Source organism: Thamnophis sirtalis, unplaced genomic scaffold (assembly GCF_051295495.1).
Source record: "Thamnophis sirtalis isolate CommonGarterSnake01/CBP01778 unplaced genomic scaffold, rThaSir2_p1.2 scaffold_6, whole genome shotgun sequence".
In the NCBI taxonomy this organism is placed as follows: Eukaryota; Metazoa; Chordata; class Lepidosauria; order Squamata; family Natricidae; genus Thamnophis; species Thamnophis sirtalis.
The window spans coordinates 60,999,942-61,018,288 of NW_028261386.1; the positions used below are offsets into that span (position 1 = coordinate 60,999,942).

At 38.8% G+C, this 18,347-nt stretch overlaps 1 protein-coding gene across 1 annotated transcript; it reads left to right on the plus strand.

Moving 5' to 3' along the window:
- The first annotated feature begins 4,509 nt into the window (after window positions 1-4,509).
- On the plus strand, window positions 4,510-16,916 carry NLRC4 (NLR family CARD domain containing 4). The gene is made up of 8 exons (XM_014060857.2): window positions 4,510-4,611; window positions 6,476-6,878; window positions 7,386-9,365; window positions 10,624-10,716; window positions 11,349-11,519; window positions 12,564-12,656; window positions 13,942-14,106; window positions 16,226-16,916. Exons 2-8 carry the CDS (start codon window positions 6,617-6,619, stop codon window positions 16,570-16,572), a joined length of 3,111 nt encoding a protein of 1,036 aa, XP_013916332.2. The 5' UTR covers window positions 4,510-4,611; window positions 6,476-6,616; the 3' UTR covers window positions 16,573-16,916.
- Window positions 16,917-18,347: the final 1,431 nt, after the last annotated feature.

Sequence of the window (18,347 nt, forward strand, 5' to 3'; positions counted from 1 at the left end):
TGTTTGCAATTTTACAATTAAAAAACATAACAGTTGATTTATTGTCAGCTATCCATGGTTGCTAATGAGTTGTCCTGTTGTCTTGTATGTGTTTTGTCTCAGATATGTCAATAGCATTGTTGCTGTTTATAGCTATTCCAGGGACAGAAACAAGGGCAAAATGGGCTTTCTGAAAATTGAAATGGATTAAAAATTACTTGAGCACAATGCTCCAGCATTTTCTATCTGGACTTGTCACATTAAATATAAAAAATGAGTGAGCCCAAAACTTATCAGTTTCATCTTTTGCCTTGAGCAAGAATAATTAATGGGTTTGTTTCTAATTATAAAATAAAAATGTCATCTGTATATGATAGACATTTATAATGCTTCATATGATTTTTTTTTTATTTTTTTTGCTGAGGGGTGAATTCGAGCGCTCATTTGCCCCTTCCTTCACTTTTGAAACAGTCCCTTTTTGCACTTTCGCAATGCCCTCATTCTTAGGGTTCTGACCTAATTAGAATATAGATTTAAAATATGGGATCTTAGCAGTCAGACAGCTTTAGCATATATCATTGCAGTGTTGGTATAAGAGTCCAGTTCTTTTTTTTTATGCCAGATACAATCTGAAGGAATTAATTCAGGATATAACAGAATGCAAATAAATGTTCTATCAGCCACACCACAGTCCCTGGACATGTGGGAGTAACTGTCACCTAGGAAACCTAGATAGATTTCAGAGTACAGCTCCACAGAAACCCTGCTGTGAAACCCTCTGGTTGAAGTTGAGCTCTATGGAGCCCTTCAGCTGTTCCTATTATAGTAGCACAGAAGCATTCCTGCCTAGATTTTTTCACCCTGTTGACGGTTGACGGTGAAGCAGTCAAGGCTAGTTCTTGGTAATTTCAAACTGCCCATTGGTGATATAGAATTTGGAGGAGCTCAAGAATTCGTGGCAACCATTGACTTGAGCATTGGAGTTTGTATATTGGTCTAGGTCAGTGATGGCTAACCTTTTTGATCTCCTGTGCCGAAATCACATGCATGCCCACGCCCACAATGCAATACGCTTCGCCCACGATGATATACGCATGACCCCCCTGTACAACCCCCATCCTTGTGCATGTGCGTGATTCCCCCATGCATACAGACGACCTCCCCGCACATGCATGCCACTCCCCCATGACCCATTTTGGGCCTAGCAGGGCTCCCTGAAATTTCCTGGGACCAAAAATGGGCCATGGGTGGATGGATATAGCTTAAGTTTGGCAAGATTCTGTGCATTACATGTAAATAAATAAAGGATTTGTCTATGGAGATCCTAGTTATGGTTGTCCCAAAGGTGCTTTTTCAAGAGGCAACTGGACTTTCTTGTTTTTCTTTGAAAATGTTTCACTTCTCATCCAAGAAGCTTCTTCAGCTCTGATGAGAGGGTGGGGCATGGAAGGATTTATATTGCATTCTTTTAGGGAATCATTGAGGCCACTTGGAGGTTTATCTGCGTCCTCAGGGTCACCTGACTAGTGCCTGCATCTCAAACTGAAGTGCAAATGGTTCCTGTAGTCTGCAATTTTTCTGGAAATCCGTTCATACTCCTGCACCATTCAACTGAGCCCTTTGTTGCCCTTTAAAATAGGCATGTGAGGAGGAACTTAGATTGGATGGTTCCTATGTAGCCTCTCAGTGTAATCAATCCTGGGGTGTTTCTTGGTTTTCTGAGAAACTCCAGCAGATGAAGCAGCAGAAGAGATGCCTAGAGTGACACTGGAGAAAGATAAAAACCTGGCCTACAGGTTTACTACAGGTAAGAAGAGCAACAAAATGTGACTATTTTCTCTGCTGTTATCATGTCCACAAATAGCTGTCCAGCGGCCCTTTATAAAGTGTCCCGTTCATTGCTGCAGAGAACAGGCGACAAGGACATTTGAAGAGTCTCTGTGAAGAATAATTTAGGCATCTAGAATAAAGTTACTCAGATCCATTTGGAATTAAACTCCAACTGGGCAAATCCTATCAAGGCAATGGAAGCACAACCTTGCCTGCTTAGCTGGGTTGAGTCTTGTCCGGGAGACAGTTTTACCTTATTAGTCCTTTATCATAACTAACAAAACCGTACTACTGAAGTGTTGTTTATTGTTAGGCTGTATGGACAAGTTAAAGAATAAAGATCTGGTGGGATGTATGAGCCAGACGGTGCTACTAACCTGATGACCTACTGGATGCTTCCTATTTGGCTAATCACTGTGTGTGATGACCCGGGGCAAGGCACGGAGGCAACACAGTCAGCTGAGATAGTTCAAACTCCCCTTTATTGCTCCAACTTTTCCCCAAACTCCCATGTTTATGACAAGTTCCGGAGCAAACTGCTCACACATACACCTCCAGCAGCCTTGGGCTGTGTGTAGTACAGCAAAACACTGTTAGCACAATGGCTTCTAGGCAAGAAACCCAGCAAGGCAAGGGAACAAGGCAATGAGTTCCATGAAGCAAAGAAACTAGACAAGAAGTCCAGCGAACTCCAGAATTGGCAACGGCACATGAATTCAGTGTTTGTTCCCAACAAGTGTCCCTCTCCACAGTGTCTCCTAAAGTCTCAGCCCCCAGGTGTGCCTTGTGAAGAGGGGCGGGGCATTCTCCTCTCAAGCCATCAGGTTGGCCTGCGTTGTTCTTGCCTCCTCTTCACTTTCTGTGCTTGGGAATCAGGAGTGGGCAGTCCTTGCTCATTGTCTGAGCTCCCTCGCTCCTCATCTCCACTGTCTGCCCCTTCTCCCTCCCCGTCAGTCATCCTGCCCCTGTTCTTTCCTGTTGGCAAGCCGTCCCAAGCCCATGGGATCCAGGCTGCCTTGTCCAGCTCCTCCACACATTCCTCTAATGCCAATGAGGCCACATCCCCGACCTCTGTCAGCCCCAGCTCTGGTTCCTCCTCCTCCGCGGACTCAGGCTCTGACAAGGCCATGACGCTGTGGGTACAGAATGATGGACTGATTCACCAAATGTTTTAGGACTATAGTTTCCACCACCTCTTCCCATTGGCTATTGATATTCTAATATGGCAATGGGGAGTGTGGCAATTGTCTAGTTTTTAGAGGATCATCATTTCCCCTACCTTCTAAATCTTTGGTATGATCCATACCAAAGTATTACAGCCTAATACATAGCAGATGACTAACTTAGTACTTTCCAGAGGTATGACATTTCTTTAGGCTTCCCAAGCAAAGGGGAGATTGTGGTCAATTGTGTAAGAAGATCTTATTGTTCTTATTAGGAGTCTTTTGTCCAGGGATATGTATGAGTTGTTGATTTTTTTAGATTTCATCTTACTTTTATTATTCTTGGCCCCTGTAGGTGTTTCCATTCCATCTTTAATATCCTGATCACAGATGTTTAATTTCTGAGTTCAGAATATTCAGTTATCTGGCTAATTTATATGTAGCGAAAAGTTCTACATTCCTTGGCCTGTATCAGTACATTCCAGCAACTAAAATGTAGCTCTATGAAAAACGTATTCTCATTGTTGAAAGAAATGTCCTTCTGGGTTCGGCTCCAAGTGGGGAAAAAGATACTGGAGACATGGAGGCTGCTTGGAAAGATGGTTTTAATGGTGGACAGAACCACGTGACTTGAGTCCTGAACAGAAAAGGTGATCACATGCTTCAATGTTGGTGGAGAAAAAGAGAAGCAAAGCCTGAGATGCTGAGTCCCTGGTTTTATGCCCTCTTTGGCCTTTGATCTTGAGCTTGTATTCTCATTGGTTGTCAGACTCCCATGGGGCCATGCAGGGGCAACTCTCTAGGCTGCGTTTTGAATCCAGGTTTGGTTCAGTTCTCAGATGCCATGTGGCGAGTTGGGTAAAGGTCCAATATTATCATGCCTTAATCCCATCCCCCTGGAGCTGAAGGGGAGAACTCTTTATTATATAAAGGGACTGGCTTGGCCTTCTTAATGGCCCATTGTCAAAGTGGGTGGGGGCAGGAAGCTGCAGGGAGCTATTCTCTCTTTAAAACATGTTTCTTCCTTTTCACATCCAGGGAAATATAATATTCTGCCTTTTCAATATTTCCTAGGATATTTAATTTTTCTGGGAGAGGACTGGGTGATAACTTCTTACATCTTAACCTGCTTAAATTAGGCCTGTGTGTTTTGTAATTATGGCTTTATGTGCAGATCTGGAGGAATTTTCATTTTGTTTTAAAACATTTTTCTCTGGTGCCCAGGAAAATGATGTACAGGAAGATGCTGCAATGTTGTCACAGAGATGTCACAACTTTAATTCCCTTTAAAAAGAGAGGTTTGAAATTTTCTGGGCAAAGAATTGAGAACATCCCACCTGCTCAGGTTTATACTTCAGCTGAAATCATACCTAGAGCAAGCACCTGGCTCTGACCCAAGTTACACCCGCACTTGCTTCCTTGCCAGATCATTTGTAATGAATGTTGTGGAGATGACAGTATGACAGTATTCCCTTCTGTAAGCACTACCCTTTCTTGCAACACCCCTCTTCTGAAAACCGGAAGTGTTGTTAGTATTCTGTGAGCCAAGTGAAACAAATGTCAAAGTTCGGCAACTGGGCGTGAGAAGGAACTTAGAACGGCTACAGATTGGTAACGTTTTCCCTAACAGGGAAAGCAGGTATGTTTCTTTTTTGCTTGATATGCTTTGAAAACTACAGGCATTGTTTTAGATTAGTATTATAGAACAACCATAACAAGAGATGGGTATTCTTTGGGGATGATTTCTACTTACATTTGTGAAAGAAAGAAAGGAAGGAAGTAGGGTGGGGAACATGGACAGAGAGATTTCTTTACTAGAAGCAGCTCCAGATCTAGCCACCAATCTTTTCCTCAAGATCCAACTCCCGCAGCTCCAGTTTAGGATTCCTGGAGCTCCTTCAAACAAATACATTTTTCTCATGATCCACGTGCTTTTCCTTTTTTTGGGGGGGGGGGAATGGGGGAAATGGGGGGGGGGGAGGAGAACATAGCTGCTACTCCAGAGCCTTAATATATTTGGTGAAACTGAACTGTGCAAATAAACTTTGTAGGTAAAAGACATCAATGGACAGCTTCCTGACAAAGTTATGGATATTTTCTGCCTTCTTTGGTGCCAGCTCTGTGTCATGCATATTGCTTTTATTCCTGTCCAGATCTCTTGACTGCCTATCAGTTGAGCCAACTGCAAGTGTAGAATTCAGAGATGGCTCAACATATTTTGATCAGTGGTGGGTTTTCATTTTTTTTACTACTGGTTTGCTCGTGTGCTCGCACATGTGCAAAAGCGTCCACCACCCAATCCGGGCCAAACCGGGAGCAGCCCACCTCTGATTTTGATGAAGGACGCTGAAAATCTATGTTATTGTCTCATTGCTTAGTTAAAAAAAATACAATATGTATTTGATAGTTTGCTGCTAATTAACCGAACTACACACTTGCTGCTTTAATCCTATGTTCTTGTCAAAAGGATCAAGTTGATTCAATCAGGAATTTTTAGGCTTTTAACCCTTGCTTAACTCTGCTCGAGTGATCATAAAATGCCTAAAGTCAGACTAGTTGAGGCACTTAGTAAGCACTAAGCAGAGTCATCCACGGTGACTCTGGCAGCAACTAGCTCAGCCTTTTTCCTTTTACATTTTTTTTCCCTTTTCATGATGACAGTGGTGAGGCTCTGCCTCCCCTGCCTCCCCTGACTGCACGTCACTGGTTGATTGTTAAGATTTTGTTATGACCCCTGAGAAATGTTCATCATTGTAAGAGATTTTAAGGAATTGGCCTTTCTTAATGACAGTCACATCACAAAATGAACCACATTGGCACATCTTGTACTACCGTTAGGAGATGGTTTGGGTGGATTCAACCTTTTTGACAGTTTGCTGTGGACTTCTGCATACCAGGAAGGAAAATAAATATGATAGATATGATATATTAATTCACCATTGACATTTCCCATCCTATATAGAAAACGAGGGATGTGGTGGTTCAGTGGCTAATACCCTGAGCTTTTTGATCAGAAAGGTTGGCAGCTCGGCAGTTTGAATCCCTAGTGCCGTGTAGCGGAATGAGCTCCCGTTACTTGTCCCAGCTTTTGCCAATCTAGCAGTTCGAAACCACATAAAAATGCAAGTAGAAAAAATAGGTACCATCTTTGGTGGGAAGGTAACAGCGTTTCGTGTGCCTTCGGCATTTAGTCATGTCAGCTACATGACCATGGAGACATCTTTGGACAGTGCTGGCTTTTTGGCTTTGAAACAGGGATGAGCACCGCCCCCTAGAATCAGGAACAACTAGCACATATGTGCAAGGGGAACCTTTACCTTTACCTATAGAAAACAAATGTCCTCATTTATCCAAGAAGATTCTATACAGAATGTAAAACTTGAAAAATGATTTTTTTTAAATATCAATTTTTATAATTAGCATCGTTGCATGGTGATATGATTCAGTCTGTGTGTATTTGTGAAATTCATGTTTTATTATTAAAATCTCTGCATTTCCTCTAGGATTACCAACCATTTCTGCTGCTGTATTTGAACCTTCAGAATAAGAGTTATGACCCGCAGTCAAACCAAGTTAGCATTCATTATTCAGAGCACAAGTAGAATTGATTAGATTCAGATTGGAAGAACCATCTGCTCTCACCAATGGATTTTTTAGAGAACAACCGTGAACAGCTTATTCAAAGAATGGAGATGGCAACCATCGAGAAAATTGTAGATTGTCTTTTTGCAAAATCTGTTTTGTCACATGAAGAAAAAGATAGTATCCTTTGCCAAAAAGTAAGGCAGGATGTGTCAAGAAAATTGACATGCTCCATTTTGGAAAAAGGTAGTGAAGCCTGTGATATTTTGGTGAGATCACTGGAGAAAATAGATTTTTTCCTTTTTAAGAAACTACAGGGAAGCCGTAAGTAGATATCCAATTTATTTTTTATTAATTATTATTATATTCTTATAGTAAGTATCTTTATTAAGATTGCCATTTTTTTCAAATTTAGTTGCTTTATTAAGTACAAATTAACTTTAATTATTTTGCCTAAGATAGAGGTGGTGTCAGGAGAAAGTCATCCATTCAGACTTTTATGTACTATTAAAAATATAGAAACCAGTAGTTTTCAAGAATCTTGTACCACACCAGAGAAAGTTTTTGAAAGTTAGAACTAGCCCCTGAAGAGGGCTCTAAAAAGATCTGTGCTTCAAAAATCCAGATAATTACTAACCTGCAGCAAAACATGAAAGGGGTTTTCACTTATCAAGGTTTTTACAGCTCAGATTGTACAACAGCTCTAATTAAAATCTAGTATAAAATGTAGGTTGCCTCTATCAGATCTCATTTAATCTGCATTGTAATAGTATATCAATTAAATCATACTCTTAGGTAACATGGCATTCAGATCTTTCTGTTTTGTTTTAGATACAGATGGACAAGTTACACAACAAGATGTTGATTACTTAGCTCAGGATTTAAGTAACCTATATAGGAACCCATCCTTTAAACGTTTTCATCCACTGGGCGAAGAAATTGATATCATCTTTGATTTGAAGAATACCTATACAGATATCTTGCTTTGGAAGAAAGATATCCATAATTTCCGCTTGGCGCAAATGACTTTAAATACCCTTTTAGATGAACTTGAAAGCCCCTGTATTATAGAGGGGGAAGCTGGGAAAGGAAAAACGACTCTCCTCAAAAAGATTGCTTTACTCTGGGCTAATGAAGATCATCCTTCTCTGATGAGGTTCCAACTTGTCTTCTTCATCAGCCTGAGTGGGGTAGAGGCAGGCCTATATGAGACCATATGTGAGCAACTTCTTAAGAAGAACTATAGAATATGTAAAGAAGACTTTATGAAGATATTAGAATTGCTAGCAGAAAAAGTCCTTTTCCTTTTAGATGGGTATGATGAATTCAAGTCCCAGAGCTGCCCAGAAATAGAAGCACTGATAAAAAAAAGCCATAAATTCAAGAACACAGTTATTGTTACTACAAGGACCGAGTCAATTCGAAGACTGAGGCTGTTTGGGTCACTGATTGCTGAGACAGGCGATCTAACCGTGGAAAGTGCAAAAACACTAGTTACAAATGTTTTGAAAGAAGCCACATTAGCTGAGGGCCTACTGTCTCAGTTGGAAAGTTTAGAGTCCACTTTTCAGAATTCTGGGACTCAGCTGGAGAACCTGATGAGGACACCTTTATTTGTGATTATTGCTTGTGCCATCCAAATGGGAGAATCCACTTTTACTCCACATACACAAACCACTCTGTTCTCCACCCTATACAATTTGTTAGTAGGGAAAAACAAGCACAAGATCAGAGGGACAAGTGACAAACATTTTCGGCTCAGCCTAATTCACTGTGGAAATTTGGCTTTGGATGGAATCTTTGAGCAAAAATTTGTTTTTCATCCCGATGATTTTTCCAGTGTGAAAGAACAAGTGCTGTTATCTATGGGCCTTATGCACAAGTACACAGCTCAGAGACTAAAAGAAGCATATACATTTTTTCATAAATCTTTCCAAGAATATATTGCAGGTAGAAGACTTTCCAGGCTATTGAGATCCAATAGCGATGAGGAAGTAACCAGAGGATTCCATTATCTCCAAAGAATTGGGAGTTTTTCGGATATAATTACTACTTATCACAGTTTGCTTTTGTATACCTGTGGATCGTCTTCTGAAGCCACCCAAAAAATTGTCAGCCATTTATCAGCCATTCATCAGAAGGGTAGTCTTTTTGGATTGCCTTTTGCTCATGATTTATTTCCAGAAGAACCCAAAAAATATGAACAAATTGCTGAAGAAGAAGAAGGCTTAATAGCAACTCGGGAAAATTCATTTGTGGAGTGTGTTATTAGATTCCTTTATGAAAGTATCTCTGAAACAACAGTAAAGGAGGAGTTTGAGGAATTTTTCCATGATAAAAAATTGTACATCAATACCCAGAGGATTCCTACCTATGTCTCTGGGTTTTTTGACTATTTTTCTAATTGTGTAAGTATGTTAGAAGTCATCAAATTAGACTTTTTTGGTACTTCATCAGCTACAAGGACAGCATGGAAAACTGTCATCCCCGAAAAGGCGGTGTCCTTATTCTTCAACTGGGATCGAAAGCTCAAAGGTTTAGAAATTGCCTTAAAAGATTTCAATCAATTAGAGAAAGGTGATATTAAGTATCTGGAAAAAATATGTTGCTCTGCCTCAAGTCTGAGACTGATTATCAACAAATGTCCTGGCCTCACAGGAAAGTTGAGGGAAGTCCTCAATAGCTGCACAAATCTGCAGGATCTTATTGTAGAGTCCACGCCTCTTAGCATGGAAGATGAGCAACAGATAACTAAAATGATGGTACTGAAAACTATAAAGGTAAAAGATCTGCAGAGTGAAAACCAGCATGGTATGTGAACAATAATATTGATAAATAACATGTTTACTGTAATTCAGATACTGTATATTGCGTAGGGAGTTTCCAGACCCTCATAAAAAAGGCCCCTTTATACACTCTTGTATTTCTGTTCCATGGGCTAATGTGGAGTATACCCTACTATATCAATAAGATCTCTGTTAAGGTCATCTTCCCTAATCTCTGTTCTGGATTATAGCGCCATCTAACTTTACTTGAATTGGCAGAAAGCTATATCAACATGAAATTTGCTATTCCTATCACCTATTTCCTATCCTTCGCCTTCATAATGCATTGTTCCTCAGTCATCTTAAAACAGAACAGTCAGAACATAGATTAATAGAGTTGGAAGGGACCTCAGAGGTCTCCTAGTCCATCTCCCTGCTCGAGCAGGAGATCCCATACCATTTCAGATGAATAGTTGTCCAGTCTCTTTTTGAAAGCCTTCACTGATGGAGCATCTAAAACTTCTAAAGGCAAGCTATTCCATTGGTTGATTGCTGTCACCATTAGGAAATTTCTCCTTAGTTCTAGACTGCTTCTCTCCTTGGTTAGTTTCCAACCCTTGTTTCTTGACTTGCCTTTTGGTGCTTTGGAAAATAGTTTGACCCTCTCAGAAAAGTATGATAAAGCCTGACCAATTTTGACTGATGCTACCCTGATGTTGAGCAATGTTTAAGGAAGAAAGAAAACATGTATACTTACTCAAAATCTCCTCCTTTTATTTTCTTCTGCATATATTACAGAGGTGGTATTCATCAGGTTTGGACCAGTTCTGGAGAACCGATAGTGGAAGTTTTGACTAGTTCAGAAAACCAGTAAATACCACCTCTGACTGACCCCGTCCCCATCTATTCTCTGCCTCCTGAGTCCCAGCTGATCAGGCGGAAATGGGGATTTTGCAGTAACCTTCCCCTGTAGTGGGGAAAGAATGGAGATTTTACAGTATCCTTCCCTTGCCACTCCCACCAGGTTATGCCCACCAAGCCACTCCCACAGAACCAGTAGTAAAAAAAAATTGAATCCAACCACTGATATATTACTCTCAAGTTTGTTGAAGATATATAAATGAGAGAGAAGTATTTGGATGTAGGATGGAGAATGGAGAAGATATGAAGATAGGGTGGAAGAAAGGCTCTTTTCTGGCTCAGATGAATATTATTGATGTCTATTTCTCCATCCAGTTCATCCATCCAACTCCATCTAACCTTATATCATTATGAGTTTTTTAAACCAGATGTTCTTTTCTTAGGGGGCCTTCTTGATGGAATATCTATCCTTGCCAATGTGGAAAAAATTATATTTGATAATGTCAAGATGAACGAGAACACTGCTGACAAATTAGGTAACTTTAGTGAATGAACCCAGAAAGTATCCTATAGCCTTCGGTTGAAATGAATTTAATGTATGTTTAATAACATTTATATATTCTATCCCTCCATTTGTTTTTTTTCTTCCTTCATTTTATCCTGTTGTTAGATTGCATGTTTTAATTTTAAATATTAAATTTAGTATAAATAAGAAGCTGATTATTTTACCATGAATATACCAGTCAAATATTTTTAATCTGCCCTGAAAAAATAGACTAAAGCATCTTGAGTGATTGCCAATACCCTGTATGTTCCTCCTGGTTAGCAGGATATGGGGAGCATATACTGGTTTGGTTTGCAAGTTAGTCCTTAAATTAGACATCCCATTTGCTTAGAAATGCACGTTTGAGATAAAATTGGATATCGGTTGTCCTTGAATTATACTAGCAAAATATAGAACAATATAGAACAATACTATTTAATAATGAAAAAGGAATGCTGCATAGGGCACAAGCAATGTTTTGTACCACATGTTTTTCCATTTCTTTTGCTTTTCTGCACTTTGCAGAATGTTGCTTATTTCAAAAGGGAATACTATGGTGTTATAGATATACAAGTTGTAATAGAAATCAACTATAACCAGTTTTTTTCCTCAATTTGTTTATAGCTGAAGGCTTAAAGAATTTGAAAAAGTTGAATTCATTGCAATTGAAAGAGCTTACAAATATTGGAGATGGAATGATAAGAATAGTAAAATCAATATCCTTAAATCTTCAAGAACTAGAAGAAATTTATTTGGTTAACTGCTGCATTTCTGCGACTGCTATAGAAATTCTCGGTAACACCAGTGTTTTGGTTATTTGAATTCACATTCTATTTATAAGTTATCCGGTAATAATAGCATTCTTGGGGATATACCAAACTTCTAAAACAGACGACATTCTGAATAGTATTGCTTACAATTCTAGAACAGATTCCCTCCACCCCAAACTATTAACCGTCTTGTCGGTTGTAAATTTTGAGAAAGGATAGTAGGTTGAAGGAATCCACACTGTAGAACAAAAACAGTATTTCAAAACCGAATAACTTTATAATTATTATGCAGTTCAGTCTGTTTATCCTACTCTAGGGCACCGGGGGCAGCTGTTAGGGGTTTCCGACACCAAGGTCATATCAGTTGCTATTGGATCGTGTATGGTGGAAATGCCACCAGCTTGCTGCTTTTCAAAACATATTCAGCTCTTGAACTCTGACTTTTCCCAATCTATAAATCAGCCTTCTTCAACCTGGCATCCTCAGTAATATGTGTCGAAATTACCGCTCTCAGGCTTTTTAACCAAGGTGACCAATTGAAAATGCTTCCTTTTTCTGGGGCCCTCCATATGCTACTAAACTGTAACTTTCAGGATCCTTTTAACAATAGGTTTGTTGATCAGGGTTTCTGGGTATTAAAACTTCAGCAACATCTGGAAAGCCAAAAATCCCATTCCTCTTTTAGCTAAACCTTCTGTCTGTGAATTACCAGTTCAAGACATAGTTCCTCAAAAGGGCGATTCTAAATCATGTCTTGTTACTGTATGTCATTCAGACATTTATGTCTGTTTTCATCTTCAGTCTTTCTTCCTCTAGATCTTCCAGAATCAGACCTTTTCCTTTAACCATTTGTATTTAATTTAATTTAACTCCATTAGACTCTGAGCAGATAATGAAATCCAGAAAACCATTAACTATATGTATATAATTTGATTTCTGTTATTGCTGATGTTATTATTATTAGCAATTTATCACAGTGGTCTTTTTAATGAAGCACGGATTAATGGTTTTATTTCATACCCTTTCCCATGCCTATAAATTAATTCACTGTGTGTTTCTTATTTTATAGTTCAGAATATTGGCAATTTACCCAAACTTTCTGCCCTTGATTTATCCAACAATTTTTTGGGAAATGGAGGAAAAGAAGCTCTTTGTCAATTAGGTAAGAAAGATCATTTTATCTCAGGAAAATGGTGAGTTTGGTGTCTTGCTCAATAGCGGAGCCATGTTGATGCAGTGGTTAGAATGCGATATTGCAGGTTAACTCTGCCCACAGCCAGGAGTTTGATCCTGATCATCTGAAGGTTGATTCAGCCTTCGATCCTTCCAAGGTCAGTAAAATGAGAACCCAGATTGTTGGGGGCAATATGCTGGTTCTGTAAACCGCTTAGAGAGGGCTGTAAAGCACTGTGAAGCGGTGTTTAAGTCTGAGTGCTATTGCTATGTTCTAACAAATCTCAATCTTAATTTGGATTTTGGATTGAAAAGAAAAATAGACAAGAATGAAAAATATATGTACTTCAAGGCTAAATTGTCAGATTCTTGGTATTCTCTGAGCTGGTTTTTCTTCCTGTGGACATACTTCATAAGTGGTCAGTAGAGGGGGCATGCATAAATGCACTAACATGCCTATCATACTTGTCATTGTATTTTTATTCTCTTATTCTTGCTCTCATTTTTGTTTGACAAATTTCAATTAAAAAAAAAATCATTACCAGCTACTACAATCATTAGCATATGGATGAGTGAAGTTCGCTGGCTGCTTTTATATATGATAGCTTAAACTACCTAAAAATACAAACCTAAAACAGTAATAAGGATTCTATAATATTAGATACAATTTTATAAAATTAATAAATAGAATATAATTAGAATTAGAATATTATTTATTATATATTATCATATACAAATATTCAATAAATAAATCCTAAAAACAAATATCCTACTTTAAAGGCCTCTTTTAAAATGCCAACTAGCAGGTCATTTTCTATAAAGTAATTCAACAGAAGGCATTTCAGAGATGGGGTAATGATAGGGAAGGCTTGATCAAGAATTACAGACAAACAAGGCTAGAACAAATTTTGTGAGCTAAATGGCATGGTGAAAAATCATATTATAGGGATGTGGGAGCTCTTTGCAGCAAAAAATGGGAATACAATCATGATTCATATGTTGAACTGGTGATTTCTTTGAAATACAGTATATTATCTATCTGCATTGTTTATGACTTTTCAATATTTATTTGCAGACTATCTTTTAATTAATGCCATAGTAGATGGCAGCTTCTAGTTGAATTTGTTGATTCCTATAACGTTAAAATGAGTCTGATTTGGTTAATCACCAGATTGGTTGCAAGCTACATTGGGACATTGAAAAGCATCCTGAAAAAAGACAGAAGGAAAACAAAACAGTAATCAGAACTAAAGGTGAATTTATCTTTTTTTTAGTTGAAAGCTTAAATGTCCTACCAAAGATGAAAATTCTGATGTTCCCTTGGGTGGATGAAGTAAATGTTTGCCTTGTTAAGTTAGAAGAGTTAAAGAAAATGCCACGACTGACCAAACTTGGGCTAAAGAAATGGAGAACTACCAACTCTGAGGCCATAATTCTCAGTAAGTATATTTTGCAGTATTAAAAGAGGAACATGAAAACAAGAGTGAAGGACTCACATATGGTAGCATACTCAGTCAAAGCAATAACTCTGATCTAAAAGGCTATTGCAAGAGTTATTTATAGCCATCTCACTGCCGTGACTCTGGGTGGCTTATAAAGTTAAAAATAAAAAAAACAATTCAATCACAATCAAAAAATAATGGCAAAATCATTTTTAAAAACCCTCTTAAAATAATGAAAACATTAAAACAATCTGTGGGAGAGCACCGTTCATTTTCTTGAAAGCACAACCATTTATCATGTTCTCCACATCACTAGATCCCAGGCCGGATGACAAAGCCATGTTTTCAGACTGCTCTAGACAGCCAACAGGATCAGGGCTGATCTCCCCTGAGAAGGGATCATGTTCTCAAGGATGGTTGCTGCAGCAGAACGGGGTCTCTTCCTGGCTCCTGTCAAATAACATTCCTTTGTACACAGAATTACACCATGTCATTTCTGCCAGGTCTGATGGACAGATAGATTTGATTGAGGCAGTCCCTCAAATACCTCAGCTGACTTTTGCAGATGTTCTGCATGTTTGTGTATATAGAAATATGACCTAAAACAAAAAATACACTCAAAAGATTAATGTTCATACTTGGTACATGGAAAAAACAGAACTATGTTTCAGCAGTTAGCAATACAATAATAGGCCTCCTGGGGACACAATCTAAACCAGGGGTCCCCAATCTCCGGACCGTGGCCCACTACCGGGCTTTGAACTGTTTGGAACCAGGTGATGGAAGTGCCGGATGAGGGCATTTGCATCTCCACTTGCATGAGCAATGGGTCAGCACATGCATTCATGCTACATTTGCACAAGTGACAAGCATGCATGCCCACCGCTCGCAAAAATGGAGCTGCAAATACACATGCTTGCCACCGTTCATGCATAGCCATCCACTCTCTCCCCACCCCCGGCCGATCTGCAAAGCTGGAAAGGTTGGGGAACTCTGGACTAAACTACAACAGCACTATTTAGATTGCTACCTGATTCATAATTCTATGAAACTTCTTTAGAAGCATCTTGGAAGAAAACTATCTGTTGCTTTTACACTTTAAGTTTTCTAAAAGTCTGGCTATGTTAGAAGTCCATATACTGTATATCGGCAGTAATGTTAGCACCACATGACCTTCTGATCACACAGGCAGTTGGGTATAGATGGCGAGTTAAGTGTTTATTTTATGTCCCTTCTTTATCTGTCACTGTCTGTTTTTGCCTCGGAGATCTCAGGTCACTTCCCTCTGTTTTCTTCCGCAGGCACATGCGGAAACATGCTTTTTGACTCTTCTCCTGGCAGGAATTATTATTTTAATTTATATAGCCACTGTCTTTCCGTAGCAGCCCTAGAGGTCCAACAGCATATTAGAAAAAAATAAAAAAACCCAACAACCAATAAAGCCAGACATCTGAATTTAAAAAAAACATTCTGCAGTAACTCATAACAAAAACTTCCTGTCGTTAGATACATTTTGCCTATCCCTAAATAGTTCCAGTAAATAAATCTCCCCTCTCTTATGGCTATATAACCTGCTTGCCAAATCCTTGATGAGGTCAGATTCTTGCTCTTCAGAATACTTATGTAGGATCCTCCAACCTTAAATACTAATTGATTTGATTTTGAAATGTAAAGCCTTATCTTTATATTCTCCTCGATATTAAGATTCATGGTAGGCCATTTTTGAACATTCATTTTGCTCTGTATGGAGAACTAGGCAGGCAGGAACTGAGGCGAGGCAGGTTGCAGTAACAAACAACCTTTATTGTAACAGCTAACAATGCAAAGTGCAAGGCAACTCCTGAACCGGCAACAACAACATTGGCTGTCTGACAGCTCTTTATATAGTAGCCGTCAGACGGCTGAACCAATCAGAAGGCTGCATCTTCCCGCTGAAAGGCTGCTTGCATCTTAGCCAATCAGGGAAGTCCTGTAGCCGGCAATGCTTTTGACAGCATAGTAAGTCCGAGGACTTAACACATTGATATATACATGATTAAGTCTCCACACAATTACATTTACTGTATAATCTGAGAAACAAGAAATTACTAAATGTAATTCAAACCTATTTCCCTAGGTACCCTTTTTGCAAAAGCATCTTTGGCGGACCTCCAGCATCTGGACATGGCAGAGACTTGCCTGACAAGTGAGGAGTGGCTCACTATCTTGAAGGCATTAACTCATCTCAAGAAGTTGACATTTCTAGACTTCAGCCAAGAACGAGGCTTCACACCCTCTGCCCTGTTAGTCTTGACACTGGCTCGCCTAATAAACCAGTTGGTTTCTTTACAAGAGATTGATCTGACTGGCTGGCAGTTTGATACACATGAGCTGCAAGAAATTAACAAAGCAAAGGAAACTCATAGGAATGAGTTGCAAGTAATAGTTTCTTCAAGCAAGCCATTTCTGGATACAATAATTTGATCATTCCCAGAGCCCTAATGAAGTGCATTTCTATGTATCTGGATCTTAATATGAAGAACCTACAGATGGGAAAGACTTATAAATGAGGGGCAAAAAACACTCCAGAATATACACTTGAAATCAGGAAACAAATGTGAAATATTTCAAAAAAGCACAAGCAAGCTTTTAAAAAATGTGGAAGGAAAGCTGGTGTTATACAAGTTCTCTTTATCTGATTTTAATATATCATATTATAATGTATAAACAATTATAATATTCTTTGTTTTTTAATAATAAGAATGAATCTATTTTGAAAGACAAATCTAATACTGTCAGTATAAACAAGATTATGTCTGCACATTTTCCTTTGGTGTTTTGGTGCTTTAATTTCCCCCTCTTTTATTTGATGCAAAAACCAAGAAAGATTATTTTAAAGGTTATTCTGCAATGAAAATCATCTAAACATTTTATTCCCTTTTATGACTATTGTTTCTCTTGAAAGAAAGATAACATCACAATACAAACAGGTAACCAAAGCCTTTGATCTCATCCCTTAGGATGTCTTAGCAAATTTTGAACTGATGTGTAATCAGCCATGTATGGATAAAAATGAGAGACCAGATAAAGAAAGAAAGCTCATTTTTCTTTCCCTAGTCTCCTCCACCTGCATCATTTCATTATCATCAGTAGTTTTTTTGTTTTTGAATAAGTGTGTGGCTAGGACAGCTTTTGACCTCCATTTAACCACCATATTTATTATCTGAAGAATGCTTTTACTGAACTGAAGGTTAGATAATGCTAAATTAGGAATCCTAAAATATGTGTAGTAGTAGGAAATGCTTCAAGAAATACACTTTAGAGAGGACCGCTTGTAAATCATCACTTTCAGATGCTGCTTCATCATTCCTAAGATGAGTGACTTTATAGAGTAGCTTACCACCTTACTAGCAACTGTATGGTGTCCCTCTGAGACTTTTTGGTACATTGTATTGTGCAATGGCTGTGGCCATTACCTATACAGACAACCAGCTGAGCACATGGAGTTAATCTAAATATTCCTGCTGAGTGCATAAGGCTGGATAGCCAGAGAGTCAGATGGGTCAATGTTGACACCCAAAGTGTTATTTTGGAGGAAGCTACAGTGTGGGTGGCATTGATGGAAGAAAAGTGGGTTCTTCTCTGATCTCAAGTGGAAGCCCTCCTGAGTCAATCAGCCACAGGATGTTATTAGAGTACTATGGCACATCTGCAACTGCAATTTCATTGGCTAAGTGAATGGGAGTTTTTCTTCTGTTGCTTAATTATAGTAGATTTGGAGGAAACTTTCACAGGATTTAAGGATATGTGGAACTTCCCTGTTGGAGATCAGCTCTCCAATGAAAATCACTTTCCTTACTCTTAGGTTTAAATAAAAATACTGTACATTCCGATTTGGCAGCAGGCTAGGTAATCAACAGTATCAGCTTGCCTTTAAGAAGGATCACTTTGAAGCATTTTCATTGATATGGAAAGAAATCGAGATACAGATTGCAAGACAAATCTTTAAAGAGTTAGAAAGCAAGCAAGAACTGTTGGGTTTCCATAATAATGCTGTGCCAATGTTCATTATTATCAGCCCTCCAAGTCAGACCACACTAGGAAACCAATGGAATACAGGTCAATAATACTTTTATTGTAAATCTGTAGTATCATAATCTTTCAAGTCTGATTGTGCTTCCCCTTCCTTCCCTTTATCTAGGGGTGAATTAGTGAGGGCCTTCCCTATGATGTTTACTCACATTACTTTCCTGGCCCTG